This window comes from Hyaena hyaena, unplaced genomic scaffold (genome assembly GCF_003009895.1).
Source record: "Hyaena hyaena isolate Hyena2069 unplaced genomic scaffold, ASM300989v1 scaffold_1805, whole genome shotgun sequence".
NCBI classification, from domain to species: Eukaryota; Metazoa; Chordata; class Mammalia; order Carnivora; family Hyaenidae; genus Hyaena; species Hyaena hyaena.
In genome coordinates, this window is record NW_024082438.1 from 160,559 (window position 1) to 178,414 (window position 17,856).

At 36.1% G+C, this 17,856-nt stretch overlaps 1 protein-coding gene across 1 annotated transcript in view; it reads left to right on the plus strand.

The window, feature by feature from the left end:
- The window catches only part of CNGB3 (cyclic nucleotide gated channel subunit beta 3), a gene marked incomplete at its 3' end in the record, with an annotated part of 117,474 nt that overhangs the window by 93,881 nt on the left and 5,737 nt on the right, over window positions 1-17,856 (plus strand). The window contains exon 14 of the mRNA XM_039224871.1: window positions 12,232-12,315. Within this exon, the coding sequence (XP_039080802.1) occupies window positions 12,232-12,315 (84 nt within the window). The remainder of the gene's footprint in view (window positions 1-12,231; window positions 12,316-17,856) is intronic.

Consider the following 17,856-nt stretch of genomic DNA (forward strand, 5'->3'; position numbering starts at 1 on the left):
TTCTTCTTTAGAAGCCACTCTCTCCTAATTGGGGTCAGAAAACAGTTTTTCAGGCTCTTCTTAATTAATTTAAATATAATTAAATTCTACAGCTTTATGTCTCTGCTACTATGCATACCATTTCCCATTTATGAATGTACCTTGGCAATGAGTGACAGACCAGATCCCAGATTAGCTCTGATTGGTCTGACAATCATAAAATTATTCCTAACCATGTAACTTCTGTTACAAGTGCTTTGGATTTAGAGTTTTTAGATGGCCAAATTCAAATTTAGAAGCTTTTTTTTTAGGAAAAAATACATAACAAAGAAATTTTTAACTTTTTGAACGTCTTTAATTTTACTACCTTCTCCTCTTCTTAATGCAATGTACTGCATGTAAGCTTTTCTCCTTAACATTTCATCCTGTGTGTGTCTTCCATTGATTCATCTATTTAATTATCTGTTCATTCTGTTCATTCAGCAGATATTTATTAAGCTCCTACTATGTCCCAGGCATCACTTTAACCACTTTGTTTAAAACAAATACTTGCTACATAGAGCTTAAGTCCCAAAGAGGAAAATAAAAAAATAAATATGAAACATGTTTGGAGATGATAATTCTATGAACAAAATTAAGACTAAGGAGGATTAGGAAGGTAATGGTCAATAAAGGCTTCTTTGATAAAGTACAATGGAGTATTTAAGCAAAAGACTACAGGAGGCACAGAAGTGAGCCATGTAGACATTGGAGGAGGGAAAGAAGGAATGTGCAGAAGGGCAATATTACAGGAAAACAGACAAGATGAAGCCCTGAGCCAGCAACATCCTAAAGGAGACCAGGGTAGCTGAAGCAAGGGCAGAGTGATGGGAAGCAAGAATAGTCAAGAGGACAGTAAAGGAAAGGGAAGTCAAGGCAGAGGGAAGTTAACAGAGGATCTTGGAAGCTGTAGGATAGACCTTGGACTGTACTGTGAGATGAAAAAACCACTGAAGATCTTAAGCAGAAAGTGACCTATTTAAGATCAGTTTGAATGGATTCTCTCTCCTATAATGTGGATAATAGACCATGGAAGCAAAGGTGGAAGGCAGAGAGGCCACATAGGGTTTACTGCAACCATCCATAGAAGACATGATAGAGACAGACCCAGAACAGTAGGAGTAGAATTGTTAAGAAGTGGCCAAATACTGCATATATTTCAAAGAAAGAGGCCCAAGCTTTTGCTGTTGATTGTGTGAAGGGAGAGAGAAACAGAGAGAGAAAGAGAGGAAGCAAAGCTGACTCCATGAATTTAAGCCTGAGGAACAGGAAGGACAAAGATATCACTTGCAAAATAAGAAGTTTTGGAATAATTGAAGGGTGAGGGGAGTAGAAATGGACTCTGTTTGGGGATGGTTTGTTTGAGATGGGAGTTAGACCTCCAGGTGAAATGTCATGTAGGCACTTTGGTAAATAAATTCGAGTTCAGGGGAGATATCCAAGCTGGAGTAATAAATTTGGGCATATTAACATATTGATGTATTTCAAACCAGGGGACTGGATGTGATCCCCTAGGTTAAAGACAGACCAGATGATATAATCCAGACAGAAACATATGCCTTGAAAATACATAATCAACACCATTAGGGACAAGATGAAGAAGGAGAAACTTTTGGTAAAATGGTTGGGCAGAATCACTCCCAGTGTTAGGCTCACCCCTGGCTCCATAGGATACTAGAGTTAAGTCCGTATCCTAGGACTCTTTCCTTGGTATATGATTCTAGATTTCCATCCAGATTTTGGTGAAGATATAAACCATGTGATTTTCAAATTTGTAGATGACATAAAGTAAGACAGAACAGTTTAAAATGTGTTAGATTACAGGGGTGTCTGGGTGGCTCAGTCAATTAAACATCCTACTTCAGCACGGGTCATGATCTTGCAGTTCGTGGGTGTGAGCCCCATACCAGGCTTTATGCTGATGATGCAGAGCCTGCTTGATATTCTCTTTCTCTCTCTCTCTCTCTCTCTCTCTGCCCCTTCGGCATGCTCTCTTTATCTCAAAAGAAATAAATACACTTAATAAAATAAAATAAAATATGTTATATTGCACAACTAAAAATTAACTGAATACTTTGAAACAATGAGCCAGACCAAGATTAACTGAGCAGTATAAAAGTAAAGTTCCAAATTTAGGCTGAAAACTGAAATATTACAAATATAAAAGAACCATAGCTAGTTTCACATTTTTTTTACATCTGGGCATTTTTACTGACCTTAAACTCTGTATAAATCAACAGAGTTGTATATTATAATGCTATAAATTTTAACATAATTTAGTTTTCTTGATTACTTCAACTACGTCTGGATTAACCTAAAACATTGCAAATAATCAGTTTTAAGAACTTTTACAAGGTAGATAAGCCAAGGGGGTAAAAGGTATGAGTTAAATAGTGAACCAAGGAAATAGTGAGATTATCCTCTTATAAATAATATTATTTTATAATAATATAAATCATATCAACAATTGCTTCTAGTGGGGCGCAGAGATGAAGATACTGATTAGGAAGAGGCATAAGGGAATCTTGTGGGGTGAATATTTTTTTGTCTTGCTAAGGAAATTATACATTTGTCAAAATTGATCCAACTGTCTCTTAAAATTTTTATATTTCACTTCTTATACATTATTCTTCCATTAAGAAAAGAATGACTTCAAAGAAAAGTGTTTAGTTATGGGATGTTTAGTTATAGGATGTTTAGTTATGAGAAAAAAAATAAATTCAAGAGGAGAAGTTACATATATTAAAGTCAGTTATATAGATAGTGAGACTTACTCTATATCGTCTAGCAAAATAACACTCAACTGTAAACTCCATTTCTGAGCAACAGACCCTGTACAGAAGTATAACCTTTTAGAGAACGAGCTGTGTACTAATAGTCTTGATACTCACTGGACACAGCATTTTTAGACACAGAATAGCTGCTTAGCAAGAAGGGGGCGGGGGGAAGTGGAGAGAGAGAAAGGGTGTGGGGAGAAGATGCACTGAGGCCAACTCCTGGAGATTATATGAAAGCAGTTTTCTAATTGGAAAGTAATTTCCAATTTCTAATGAGACTCCCACAGTGGAAACTCTGGTGAAGTAGAAACGTCATGGAATGTGTATAGGCAGAGTTTTCTCATCTGTCAGGGAGACTGGGAGAGAGATGCCTCCACTGGTTAGCAGGTTCAACTAGATAAATGGTTTTCAAGCTGCGGATTACAATCCATGGGTGGGGGGGGGGGTGGAATCATGAATTCAGTTAAGGGGAAAACATGTAAAACAGAAGAGAAAATATCAGAGTACTTCACACATAAGTAAGGGTAGGTATTATATTAAGAAATTTTTGTTTCTTTTATTTACTTTTAAATGCACATATGTAGGGGGTCTTGGGTGGTTCAGTCAGTTTAGCATCCAACTCCTAATGTCAGCTCAGGCCTTGATCTCAGGGTGGTGAGTTCAAGGCTCGCATCTGTGCTGGACATGGAGCCTACTTAAAATAATATAGGGGGGCCTGGTTAGCTCAGTCGGTTAAGTGTCTTACTCAATTTCAGCTCAAGTCATGATCTCATGGTTCGTGGAATCAAGACCCATGTGGAGCTCCTCACTGAAGCTGCTTAAGATTCTCCCTCTCTCTCTCTGCACCTCCCTTCTCATGCTCTCTCTCTCTCTCTCAAAACAAATAAATAAACATTTTTTAAAAATAAATTAAATCAAATTAAAGCACATATAAATATGTGTATACTAGGCTCCACATAAATATCTGTGTTACTGTAGGGTATGGTCAAAAAAGATATGAAAGCCATGAAGCTAAATTATTTTAATAGTATTTTAAAATGTTATAAAACTCTCAGGGTGCCTGGGTGGCTCTGTAAGATAAGCCTTCCACTTCAGCTCAGGTCATAATCTCACAGTTCATGAGTTCAAGTCCCACATCGGTCTTTCTACTGTCAGAGCAAAGCTCACTTCAGATCCTCTGTCTCCCTTTGTCTCTCTCTGCCGAGCCCCTCCAAAAATAAATAAACATTTCTTAAATGTTATAAAGCTCCCTATACCTTAATGACTAGCTTAATTGAGAATAAGTAACAATAATTGACTCTCTAAAAAACAAAACAAAAGCTTTAAATTATGTACCAATGACTTTTATGGAATTATCTCTAATATGGGAAGTTAATCAGTTTTTAGCCTCAGAGTTTTTTCTTTTGTTTTTACATATATTTTTTAAAATCTGTAGAATTAACGACATCTGATTGAGAAAAAAAAGGTTAAATCTTCACATCTTACTAATGATGTATATAAACTTAGATTCATTTCCATTAAAAAGGTACTTTCTTCCAGAAAGTACCCATTTCTATTTATAATTCTATTAAATGAAAAAGTTATTTCTTTTTCTAAAGCTAAATGAAGTAGAAAATGAGTAGGTATGGAATTTTTCTAAATTTATTTTCATGAAGGCAGTCTTAGTAGTTTATACAAATTTGTTATTTTTCTTAAGGAGAAAATAGGCTGAATGGTGATCCTACACCCTTACCTCATAAGTTATACCCAAATGACTCTGGTGTTGCTTCTTTCATTTACATACATTCACAGAGAATCATCTATGCTCTCAGGCTGAGTGGACAATGGAAAGAACATTTGAAATATGTGTGCCCAGAAGATGCTTAGGAGTCTACAGGGTGAAAAAGTGGAGGATCCTGGACAAGAGCCTTCTTAGTATCACAAGCATGGGAAATTATAACCTGTTTACAGATTGAGAAGTTATGACCAGAGCATAGGATGATAACCAAAAATGAATCTAGAAAGGTCAGTGAAGCCTGGCTATGTAGTGTGGGCCCAATCCTATATAAAGAAAGGAAGCTAGAAAGCAGGAAACTGACAGTGTAGATTTCAGTTTTACAAAGACGAAAAATGGAACTATACTGAATAGACCAGAATATCCAAGAGTAACAAAGAAAGATGACTATCAACTGTTGAAAACCTCCATATCTTGAATTCTTCCTGAAAGTGAATCTTCCATATCTTTAAAGGCAGGCAAACAGAAAGAGAGAGAAAGAGACAGAGAAAAAACAGAGAGATCTGGCACCAAGATTGGAGGCTGGCAGGAATGTTTTGTGTCTTTTCAATCTTCAGGATTAGGGGAAATAAAAGGTACTTGAAAATCATTTAACTTACAAAGATTTATTTTAAGATCCCTTAAGGAATACTTTAGGTTTGTACTTTGGGCCTTCAGTCAAAATTTTCATAAGGGCTTTTCTCCATTTTGTAAATTTGACAATGGATACAGATCACAGAATTTGTTTGCAGAGAATGATTCTAGGCTAAACAACCTTGCTTTGAGATTTTTCAAAAGACATCTATCTGTTGCTTTAATTTTATATTATATCCAAATTTCTTTAAAACTGCAAAAAGCACAAATGTGCTTATATTGCTTTCCTTTAAGTCTTGTGAAATTTGTTTACATATTAGTGGAACAGTGTTTGTAATGCTTTAGCAAAAGTAATATAATAAGAGTATCATAAATCATAATATGAACATCACACTCTTTGATCCTTCAATCCCATCACTGTCACCATAAACCTTGCTATACCCAGTTCTTTCATGGCCTCTACCTTAGTCAGGATATTCCAGAGAAACAGAACCAGCAAGATTCTGAGAGAGATTTATTTTAAGAAATTGGCTAATAGAATCACCAGGGTTAGTAAGTTCAAATTCTGCAGGGCAAGCCAGCAGGCTGGAGACCCTGAGAAGAGTTAACGTTGCAGCTCAAGTCCAAAAGCAGTCTGGAAATACAATTCTCTCTTCCTCAGAAGACTTCAGTCTTTTTTATGGCATTCAGCTGATTGCGTAAGCCACACCCACATAATGGAGTGTACCACACTTTACTCAAAATCTAATGATTTAAATATTAATCTCATCTAAAGAATACCTTCACAGTAACATTTGGACTGGTGTTTGACTACATATCTGAGAATGCCATGGCCTAACCAAACTGACACATAAAATTAACATCACAGTCCCCAACCACTGTCAGAGCTATGTGTAATATAATCAAGTCAAAAATGAGAAACCAAGATTAATGCCAAATTTGAAAACTGATATATGTGTCTTCTCAAAAATAATAAAAGCTGCTGCTTATTGAGTTCTGACTGTGTACTACACTATTATCTGCTTCTTTCAATTAATTCTCACAGCAAACCTCTCACAAATGTTTTAGTAGTATCTCCATTTTATAGAAAGTGCAAACTATTGGGGCACCTGGGTGGCTTAGCCGGTTAAGCGCCCGACTTTCGCTTAGGTCATGATCTCGCGGTTCGTGGGTTCGAGCCCCGCGTCGGGCTCTGTGCTGACTGCCAGCTCAGAGCCTGGAACCTACTTCGGAGTCTGTGTCTCCCTCTCTCTCTGACCCTCCCCTGTTCATGCTGTCTCTCTCTCTCTCCTAGAAATAAACAAAAATATTAAAAAAAAAGAAAGAAAGAAAGAAAGTGCAAACTATTTACCTGACTAAAGCCATAAATCTCAAAGCAATGGGAGAGGGTTTGAGCACAGGTTTTTCTTACTCCATAGTCTATGAACTTAACCACTTTATGATGTTGTTTTCAGTTCCCCACCAGTCTTAGCTGGATAAGTGATAAGATGCTGAGGAACCAGAGAAATGTTTCCTAGGGGCAAAAAAACCAATGTGAGCTCATGGCCATTCTTCAGCAGTTTCACAGAAGTTGTATTAGCACATCAGTTTCACACCCAGATACCTAAATTCACACACTTCCCTACCCTACTACTAAGAAAAGACCCTGAATCTCATGTGGCTCTTTTTTCTCTCAGTCAAAGCAAGTAGAATGAGAGTAACAGGATTTTACTAAAACTTGGCTTCGATCAGTTGTGGCTAATTAGTAAGATTTGCTTCTTCTACAGCGTGGTTTCAGAGTTTCTAAAGAGCTTAGAGATGAATAGTCATATTATAATATTTTTCTTTATTTTTTCACAAAAATGACTCTCTTCCCTGCAGATTGCATGTTGTTACAGCCCGAGCTCAAGTAAAGCTAATAAGGAACAGTTCGTTTCTATAAGGTTGGGCAGTTTTCTCTAATTTCTTATGATCTATTATTTTATTTCTATATTTAAATATCTTTTATCAAATAAAATGCTAGGGAAATCACATTTTGCCTCTACTACAAAATTACCATCAATTGGAGAGAATTTAATAAAAGTTCTATTGCGCCACCTAGTGGTAATAATTTAAATCTCATCTCTTAGAAAGGAACTTTACAGTAGGAAATAGGGATCCAGAGATACAAAAATGAGAATGTAGGCACCACCAGTCTGTCAAGGAAAGCACAACGCTCCTCACTATTTGCTGCTAAAGTAAAACTGCAGAACTGATCCCGTGACTCATTGTGATTATGAGGCAGTTGAAGCCTGGAAAGGCTTTGACTTCAGGGATAGGAAAGATGCAGGGGAAGAGATTTCTATGAGAGTGACAACTGAGTCAGGAATTGAATGGAAATGACATAATTATTTCTACCAATCACACACGGATCCCCTTCCCCCAGTAGTAACTAAGCAGTTAGGCCATCACATATTTTTCCCTGAAGGGTTTCAAATCAGAGCATTACAGTGAGACTTACTACATTTCATTTTTATTAGCTGTATTTTTACGCTGGTGGTATCAGTAATAAGGTATTGTTACCTGACTTTTTAAAGTATTTTCAACAATGAGATTATGGCCCAGATAAATTCCATTCAGCTATACACTCTGAACAGTTACTCTGTCTAAAGCATTAGTGGAGCACTCCAGATATGGCACACATATAGTCCTTGCTCTCCAGTGACCGCCAATAAGGTGGGGAAACTCTAAATAATAATGTCCTTGGTTGTGCAATGGTGAAGTGACTCAAAACATATGAAACGCATATATCAGTTCCTGCTACATAATAAATTTGATTGTTATTTTTACCATATTACTAACTGAAAAACAAAACTGATTCAATCACACGTGAGTTTCTACACTAGTAAAATCATCTTCTTCATGTGGCCCTGCTTGCACATAGAAAGATGGATTAGATTTATCCACAGGGTTTCACTCAACTTGTGACTTTCCCACTTTGACTATGTGATACTTAAGCTCCTAGAAAAAATATAATTATTGTCAGTTCTTAAGGAATGCTTGACGGACATGACTTTTACAAGTATTTGCAAATATTGAGCATAGGATTGGGCCCAACATGACTTAGAACTCAAACAGTTTTAAGATAGTAACTTGCAAATTATTTATCACATTTGACTTTGCTGCTTCCAACAGCTGCCAATCAGTACATGACTCGTATAGTCAATAGCATGGGCAACTGGATTCAGAACTCCCTGCTCTACACATATCACCCATCACTTACTTAATAAGGAATGGAATTTAAGATGGGACAAAGCATTTCCTTTTATAATAAATAAGGCTGAGTTGAGAAAACCCCTGAAGACTATTGTTTATACTTAAGGGTGACCTAAGGTCACAGTGAGTTATAAATTACTGATAATATCTTAAGTTCTGTTTGAAAGGACTGAAGCAGGAATAAGCCTGGAACTGGAGAAATCCTACAGGACTGAGAAGGTACTCATTCCAAAAATAAGTGTTAACAGCTTTTCAGTTGTATTCAGAATTTGCCATTATTGAAAGAACTTTCTGGCTATAGAAACCACCATCTATATGTTATGTTTTGAATAAAATAAAAATAGGATTTCTCCCAACTCTATCCAAATCTCCAGAATCTTTATTCAAATCTGTGATACACATTTATATAGCACTGAATTTCCCATTTTTGCAAATGGAATAATTTCTAACAACTTCATTTTATACATCAGCCTGTGTTTATTTAGTGTTTAGCATGCCTCAAATACTAGTGAGACATGGGGGTTACAAAAGTGAGTAATACACAAATCTGGCCCTCAGTTGTCAGGAGGCAGATTTAAAAGACAACAACAACACACACACAGTCTGATGATTCTCTTTCTCTGACATCTATTGCATATGTGACCTTAGGGAAATAGTCAAAAGACTTTCTGAGCCTCCATTCCCTCATCAATAAGTTAATTAATGCCAGGCATCACAGGAAGATTTGAAGAATAAAACAGGTAAAGATAAGAAAATAGTAAAATTTAATACAAATGTTATTAATATAATGTTAATGCTGATACTTATACAGGTACTCTCACTTTATAGAAAAAAAAGGACATTTATGAAACAATAACTGTGCGCTCACTTTCTGTAAATCAGAAAATTTCCTAATGGCTTCTATAAAAGAAATGGAGCTGCCATTACAAAGAAAGAAAACAGTAGCCCTGGGATGTAACTTTTTTTAACCACACAATAGTGGAGCAAAGTGTATCTCAAGAAAATAATCATTTTCATGGGGTGGGGATAATTGTTCTCAGACAAATAAACTATAACAACTTCGTAATGCAAATTTCATTTCCTAAGTCTGTGTACTAATGAGAAGGACCTAGTCTAGATCATAGTGGCCCCAAGGCCAGTGGCACCTGTCCATGAAGCAGTTAGGAGACAGAATCACTTCATTGATAAAACGTAAACTAAGTTTTTATTACATACAGCTTCTATGTTCTGTTTACATAAATTGATACATATTCTATGCAAATGTGTTAATAAGAATTCATATTTATAACAGTTCAGAGTTATAACAGTTTTCCTTTGAGGAAATCCAAACTATCAGCTGAAAGTTATTCGTGTAAGCACTTGCACATTTCGACTGAGGAAAGCAATAATTGTTTGCTTATCTATTTTAGAGCTTATCTCCCAGTTTGGTCTAACACTTTCATGAATTGAATTGGGTTTCCTTTATTAGTGCTTTCTGCCTATAAGCTAACCTGAAGGATAGAAGAGAAAAGATGAAATGTGTTCCTCCTCAAAGGACACTCTGTTACTACATACGATCTCAGGATGTGTGTTTTACTTTATTTTTATTAAAAATAATAAAAGTCAAGCTGACATATCATCAATTCTTCTCCTCAATTCCATTCTCCTCCTCTCCCAGAGGTGGCCATTAGGATAATTTCTAGGGTATCCATCCAATCCTCATTCTTTTTCTAATCATCATTTTTACAATTTTACTTTATATCTATATAAACATCAAGGTCTATTTTGTGTAGCTTTTTCATAACTGAAGTCAAATTGAATATATCTTATACTTTGCTTTTGTGTGCAGCTCGGATTTTTTTGTCAAGTTCAATCATATCTATATATACAGAAATCTGATTTATTTATTTTACATCAAGAACATGAACTTTCTTTAGTGGGAGAGATCCTAAGATGAATCCAAAGTTTGTTTGTTGTCTTTTTTAAGAGTCCTGAGTGATCAGAACACCAATTTTCAAAATGAAATTATTCTGAACCAATGACAGCTGTAAAAGAAATCAGGTATATGAACCATATATTTAGATACTTTTTACTAAAAACAAAATAACCACAATATTAAAAACATTAATTTTTGTCATTTGCTTTAGCAAATATGATAACCTATGAGACATAGTAGGAATAAAACAAATATAAATAAAAATTATATACCTTGCACACACAAAAATACATAGCAGGGTAAGAAAAGGCAATTTTTCCTTTACCTAAAAGAATTTTCTGTGTTTATGGGAATACAAATCATACTCATCTTCAACTGACTCAAATTGTGCTATCCATATGAGCAATTTCTTGATGTTTCCCTCCCTCTCATCCCCACTCCCAGGAAGTTGTAATTGCCCCCCCCTTAATAGTTTTATAGATACTTAACTGGACTGTCTTATAACATGATTCACATCTACCATCAATAACAGCTTTGCTGTTTACTTAAAACATCATCCCAACTAGCTTACTCTCTTTCATCTTTCATAGCTCCAAGGGCATGTACAAAGGCTTGCTCCTAGCAGATTTCATCAATTTTTGTTGGGCTGTGTTAAGAAGGTATTCCTGTCAGCCTTGGCCTTTTTTTCGATCTTGGATAACCAAAAGCTATACTTTCTCACATAAATGTTTAAAATTCTAACTTCAAGTTCATTTGAATGCTCCTCACCAATGGCTACGTGAAGATACTTCAATCATAAATTATTCACTTTCCTTATCATTCAACAAACCCAAAGTTTAAATTTCACATGGATCTAGGTCAAGTGTTTGCTACTGAAGTCATTACAGAAAACTGGTGATTGCTAAAAGAATGATTATCCAGTCCACATATTGGGAGCACGCCCTTTGCATCTCCTCCTCCATCCTCTGCTACTGACTATGATTAGTTTTCTGCAAAATAATAATTTCCCTAAAGAATGGGCAGTACCAATCACAAAATGAAAACAGCTCTGAGAGAAAAATAAATAACAATATTTGGTGAAAGCAAAAGATTCAGAATCACTATGTAAAAACATTTTTGAAGCAGCCATCTATTTTTCTTTGGCTTATCATACAGATAAATTATAATTCTTTTTTAACTGTTTATTTATTTTGAAAAAGAGCACAAGTGGGGGAGAGAGAGAGAGAATCCCAAGTAGGCTCCATGCTGTCAGTCCAGAGCCTGTTGCAGGCTCAGTCTCACAAACTGTGCGATAATGACCTGAGCTGATATCAAGAGTCAGATGCTTAAACCAACTGAGCCACCCAGGTGCCCCAATAAATTATAATTCTCTGGGCATACCACAAATATAGACACATATCCTAACAAATCAAATTTGTCTCTTACACTATTAAAGTGGATATGAACATCATTCACTCAACAATTACTGCTTTTGTATCTATTATGTACAGATACTCTGCCTTCAAGAAGACAAATAAATTTGTAAAGAAAGACATAGAAGCCTCAACAGTTAAATAATAATATTTGACAATAGTATGAAAGATGTTATAAAAAAGAAAAATATTCAGATTTTTATATTTATCTGTCAACCTTAACACTAATAACCAATTATTATCACTTATATTATCATAATAATTAATAGCTATCATTAATTAATCATTATGTTAAGTTTTACATGACTAAAATTTTATCATTATGAAATAGGTACCCACTTAACAAATTAGGAAACTAAGGGCATTAGAGGTTCTATAGCAATAGGTAGTGGAGACAGGATTCAGAATCTTTATTAATACAGACAATCTTTATTACTGTTTATTTTCATGTCATTTTAAAATTATTTGGAATGTTGTCTTTGTGACTGTGTCTGTAAGAATTATTTTTCTTGTTATTTTTTTCTTTAGGGTTGTGATACACAAATGATTTATGACATGTTGCTAAGATTGAAATCCACTGTTTATTTACCTGGTGACTTTGTCTGCAAAAAGGTGAGTGCCTGCTATCTTTCAAATGCACAAATAGTAAATAAGTACATTTAAGGAATTCAGACATAGGTCAAGAACTTAGTTTAAATAGAATTTCCAGCGTGAATTCCATAGTATAGAAATAATTATGATATACAGTTTTGTAAAAGAATAATGTTCTCTCAGAGTTAAAAATGGAACAAGACAATATGGATTTCATTACTTATAGGGTATAAGTGTGGGTAGTCTGAAAAGTTGCTTTGTATAAATGTAAATCATCAATCATCATATCCCTTTAATGCCAAGTATTTAAAGTGGAGAAAAAAGCTATAGAAGTGAAAAGTGGTTCTGCCCTTTTTATGTCTTCAGCAAGCTATCAGTTACATCCTATTAGTGGATAATTAATGCCACATTATTTTCAATTTTACTGTGATTTTTGTGATTACAAAAGTAATATATGCTCATTATTTTTAAAATGGAAAACACATAAAAGCATAAAGATAAAAATTCCACCACCCAGAAATAACCACTATTCATATATTCCAACCTATCTTTTTATACTGTTTGATGAATATATAAAGATTCTTTTATAAAAGTGACATCATACTGCATTTGTGTTTTGTCATGTAATTCTATATCATATGAACATTTTATTTACTATTCAGTAATCTTCTACAACCTCATTTTTAAAAACAGTGCAATATTACACTCTCTGAATATGTTATAATCAGTTTTCAAATGCTTGCTATTATAAATAACTCTACAATGAACATTTTTGCACATCCCTGGTTTCTAACTTAAGGGAGGCAAGAAGGAACGCTGACTTTGGATTTTACATCCTGAGAGACTAAATCAGTGGTGAAGTCAATAATCAAAATAAAAAGTAGAGAAATATGAGCAGGCTAAAGAAATGAGAAATGATCCAAAACCGTGAGACGTTCACACACAAGTGAGAGTGAGAAGTACTTATATCATTCCAAAATCATTTATTAAGTGCTTTGGTAGATGTAAGCACAAAGTGTTATAGGACACAGAGTAAGGACACTTGTCCCACTAGGGTACTAGCAGGATTTCCTGGAGAAGATGCTATTTCAGCCAAGTCTTAAAAAAGTGAATTTACATAAACCAAGAGATAGAAGAAATAAGAATTCCAGATAAAGGAAAGAATTATCATGAGCTAAGGCAGAAAGAAACAACCTCTCTACTGAGGAAGTATTGAGAACTGCAAGAAGACAGAAGTTAAAACACCTTAGTATCATTTATTCAAAAACCTCAATAACTATTTTAGTACTATGAGCCAGGTGCTGTGCTGAGTACTGGGTATAATCAGCAGTGAACAAAAAATGATGGTGTGTGTCCTCCAGAGGCTTACAGTCTAGTGCAGTGATATTCAATTCACAGTGTACATCAGAATTTCCTGAAATTAGAGGTCTGGGCTCTCTCCACAGCAATTCAGTGGTTCAGAGTGGAGTCCACATATCAATATTTTTTAAAAGCTCCAGATGATTCTAAAATGCAGCCAAAGTTGAGCCTCACTGGCGTGATGGAGGAGACAAACAATAAACAAGTGAAATAAAATAAGTGTATAATGCCAAAATATGCTCACTTCAGTGGAGGATTTAAGATGGCAGAGCATTAGGAGGTCTGTATGCTTGCCTCCTCCCTCAAACACAACTACTTAATTCTCAAGTCATTCTGAACATGCAGGAAATTGATCTGAGGACTGAGAAAACAAACTGCACAACCAGAGAGAGGAGGCCACATCATGGAAGGTAGGAGTTGCAGTGATATGATCTGGAAGAGACAATTGCAGGTGCTGCAGCAGGGAAGGAGCCCTGATCACAGAGACGAGAAAGAGAAAGAAAGCAACACACAGGACTGCACGGGGAAAAAAACCTTTATCAAAACCACTGACTAGGAAAATGAGAGAAGCTGATTATCACAAGTTTTTTACAAGCAGCAGACCTGAAAGTCTAAACTTTTAGAAATCTGCACCATTGGTAAGGTCAAGCCTGACAGGTGTCGTGGTGTTCCTGTGGAGAAGGAGAGCAGAGGCCTGGGAGTGGACAGCGTGCTCTGAGGATCCCCAGGGTGACACTGGAATAGACAGTTCCCCTCCCTGAAGTGCACTTGGGAGAAGTGGTACTGCCTCTCAGAGGACAAAGAGCTGGTGGGTAGCATTGAGTTGCTCCATTCATTATCATACAAGCAGAGACTCCTGCTGATGACAGCTAACCTGGATGCCAGTTTTATACTTTACCATAAAATCCAAGCCCCTGCACAGTCGTGGGACAAACTGGGACCAGCCAAAGCATGGCGAGACCATCCCCTAAAGGATCAGTGCAGGCCCATGCTGCACTGGATCCCTAAAATTTGGAGTTTTGAAATCCAGCCATGCACCTGCGATAACAAGAGCACTGTACTGCCAGGGAGGCAGACAGCACAGACACAGACAGGATGAAGACAGGGTTTGAACAGAAGCCTTGGACTCAAGAAGGAAGATTGTTCACTTTTCCGTGAAGTATTCCTGAGGAGCAATGGGCACAAACTCTGCTCTCTGGGGAAGAGACTGGGCTGATGCCATATTTCACCCCTCCCATCATCACAGACAGACTTCATCATGCAGCCCAGAGCACCCAGCAGAGGCTTAAGCCTCTTAAACCAAGCTCCGTCCTTCTTTGCTCTGTATCGCCTTTATTTTTGTTTATTTATTTATTTTTATAGAGAGACAGATAAAGCAAGCAAGGGAAGGACAGAGAGAGGCAGAGGGAGAAGTCCCAAGCAAGCTCTACACTGTCAACGTGAAACTGGACTCAGGGCTTGAATTCACCAACCATGAAATCATGACCTGAGCCAAATCCAGGTGCCTTTTTTAATCAGCCAAGGCAGGAGCAAAGAGCAGTCCCCTCACCCCAAAGACTACCCCCACCCCTCATCTTCCCCCTCTGTGTGAACATCAGCTCTCTTGATCATACAGTGCTGCAAATCTTCAGCTTTAGTGGAAATAGGACCAGGAATAGTCTTTTGTAACACACAAAAGATGGAGACCTAGAGCAAATGCCAATACAGAAGAATTCATCCCAAAAGAAGGAACAAGAAGAGGTCACAGCCAGGGATTATATCTAATCAAAATATATATAATAAGTAATATGCCTGAAGAAGAATCTAAACAACAATCGTAAGGATACTAGCTGGGCTTGAGAAAAGCATAAAAGAAACCAGAAAGACCCTTAGTGCAGAGATAAAAGACCTAAAAACTAGTCGGGCAAAAAGAAAAAAAATGCTATAACCAAGATGCAAAACTGACTGGAGGTAATGACAAGGACAGAAGAAGTAGAGGAATGAATAAGTGACATAGGAACAAATAAGTGATTTCCATGAAATGCTGAAGAGAAGAGGGAGAAAAAAGTTAGATCATAAATGTAGACTTAGAGAACTCAGCAACTCCATAAAGCATAATAACATTCTCCCCACGAGAGTCCCATAAAAAGAAGAGGGAAAAGGGGGCAGAAGGTTTATTTGAGCAAATTATGGCTGAAAACTTCCTTAATCTGAGGAAAGAAATAGACATTCAAATCCAGGAGGCCCAGAGAACTCCCATCAAAATCAACAAAAGCTGACCAACACCAAGACATATCATAGTAAAATTTGCAAAATAGATAAAGAAAGAATCCTGAGAGCAACAAGGGAAAAGAAATCCCAAACCTACCAGGGAGGCCGGATCAGGTTAGCAACAGATCTCTTCACAGAAACCTTGCAGGCCAGAAGGGAGTGGCATGATATATTCAACATATTGAATAGGAAAAATATGCAGCAAGAATATTTTATCCAGCAAGGCTGTCATTCAGAATAGATGGAGATATAAAGAGTTTTCTAGACAAAAACTAAAGGAGTTCATGACCACTAACCCAGTCCTGTAAGAAATACTAAAGGGAACTCTTTAAGTGGGAAGGAAAGAACAAAAACTACAAAGACTAGAAAGGAACAGAGAAAACCTCCAGAAACAATGACTTTACAGGTTATACAATGGCACTACATTCATATCTATCAATAATTATATGGGATGAATTAGACATTAAGACAAAGATTGTAACAAGAGATGAAGAAGAGCACTCTACCATAATAAAGGGGAGAATCCAACAAGAATACATAATAATTGTAAATATTTATGCCCCCAACTTGAACACCAAAATATATAAAATGAATAAATAACAAAAATAAAGAAATTCATTGATAATAATACAATAATAGTGGGGGGGCTTCAACACCCACACTTAGAGCAATGGACAGATCATTTAAGCAGAAAATCAATAAGGAACAATGGCTTTGAATGGCACTCTGAACCAGATGGATTTAACAGATATATTCAGAACACTAAAGCAGCAGAATACACATTCTTCTTGTGTGCACATGGAACATTCCCAAGAATAGGTCACATATCAGGTCACAAATCAGGCTTCAAGTACAAAAAGATCAAGATCATCAAATGCATATCTTCAGACCACAATACTATGAAACTTGAAGTCAACCACAAGAAAAACTTGGAAATACCACAAATACATGGAAGTTGAAGAACATCTTACTAAAGAATGAGTCAGTTAACCAGGAAATTAAAGTAGACATAAAAAAAATACACGGAGGAAAATGAAAATGAAAACATGACAGTTCAAAACCTTTGGGATGCAGCAAAGGCAGTGCTAAGAGAAAAAATATATTGCAAAACAAGCTTACCTCAAAAGCAAGAAATGTCTCAAATACACAACCTAACCTTACACCTAAAGGAGACAGAAAGGAATGGGAAAAAAAAAAAAAAAAAAGCCTAAAGCCAGCAGAAGGGAAATATTAAAGGTTAGAGCAGAAATAAACAATGTAGAAACAAACTAACAAACAAAAACCAGTAGAACGATCAATGAAACTAAGAGCTGGCTCTTTGAAAGAATTAATGAAATTGATAAATCCCTAGCCAGATTTATCAAAAAGAAAGGAGAATGGATCCAAATAAATAAATAAAATCACAAATGAAAAAAGAGAGATCACATCAAACACCACAGAAATACAAAAAATTATAAGAGAGTATCATTAAAATTCATATGGCAACAAGTTGGGCAATCTAGAAGAAATTGATTCCTCCCTAGAAACATACAAAAGGAATAGAAAAATTTGAACACACCAATAACCAGCAAAGAAATTGAATCAGTAATCAAAAATCTCCCAACAAACATAAGTCCAGAGCCAGATGGCTTCCCAAGAGAATTCTACCAAACGCTTAAAGATTTAATACATATTCTTCTCAAACTGTTCCAAAAAAACTAGAATGAAAACTTTCAAACTCATTATACAAGGCCAGCATTACCTTGATTCCAAAACCAGATTCCAAAGACCCACTAAAAAGGAGAATTATAAGCCAATATCCGCGATGAAGATGAATGCAAAAATTCTCAATAAAATACTAGCATATCAAATCCAACAGTACATTAAAAGAATTAACTATTCACCACAACCAAGTGGGATTTGCTCCTGGGCTGCAGGGGTGGTTCAATATTTGCAAATCCATCAATATGATAT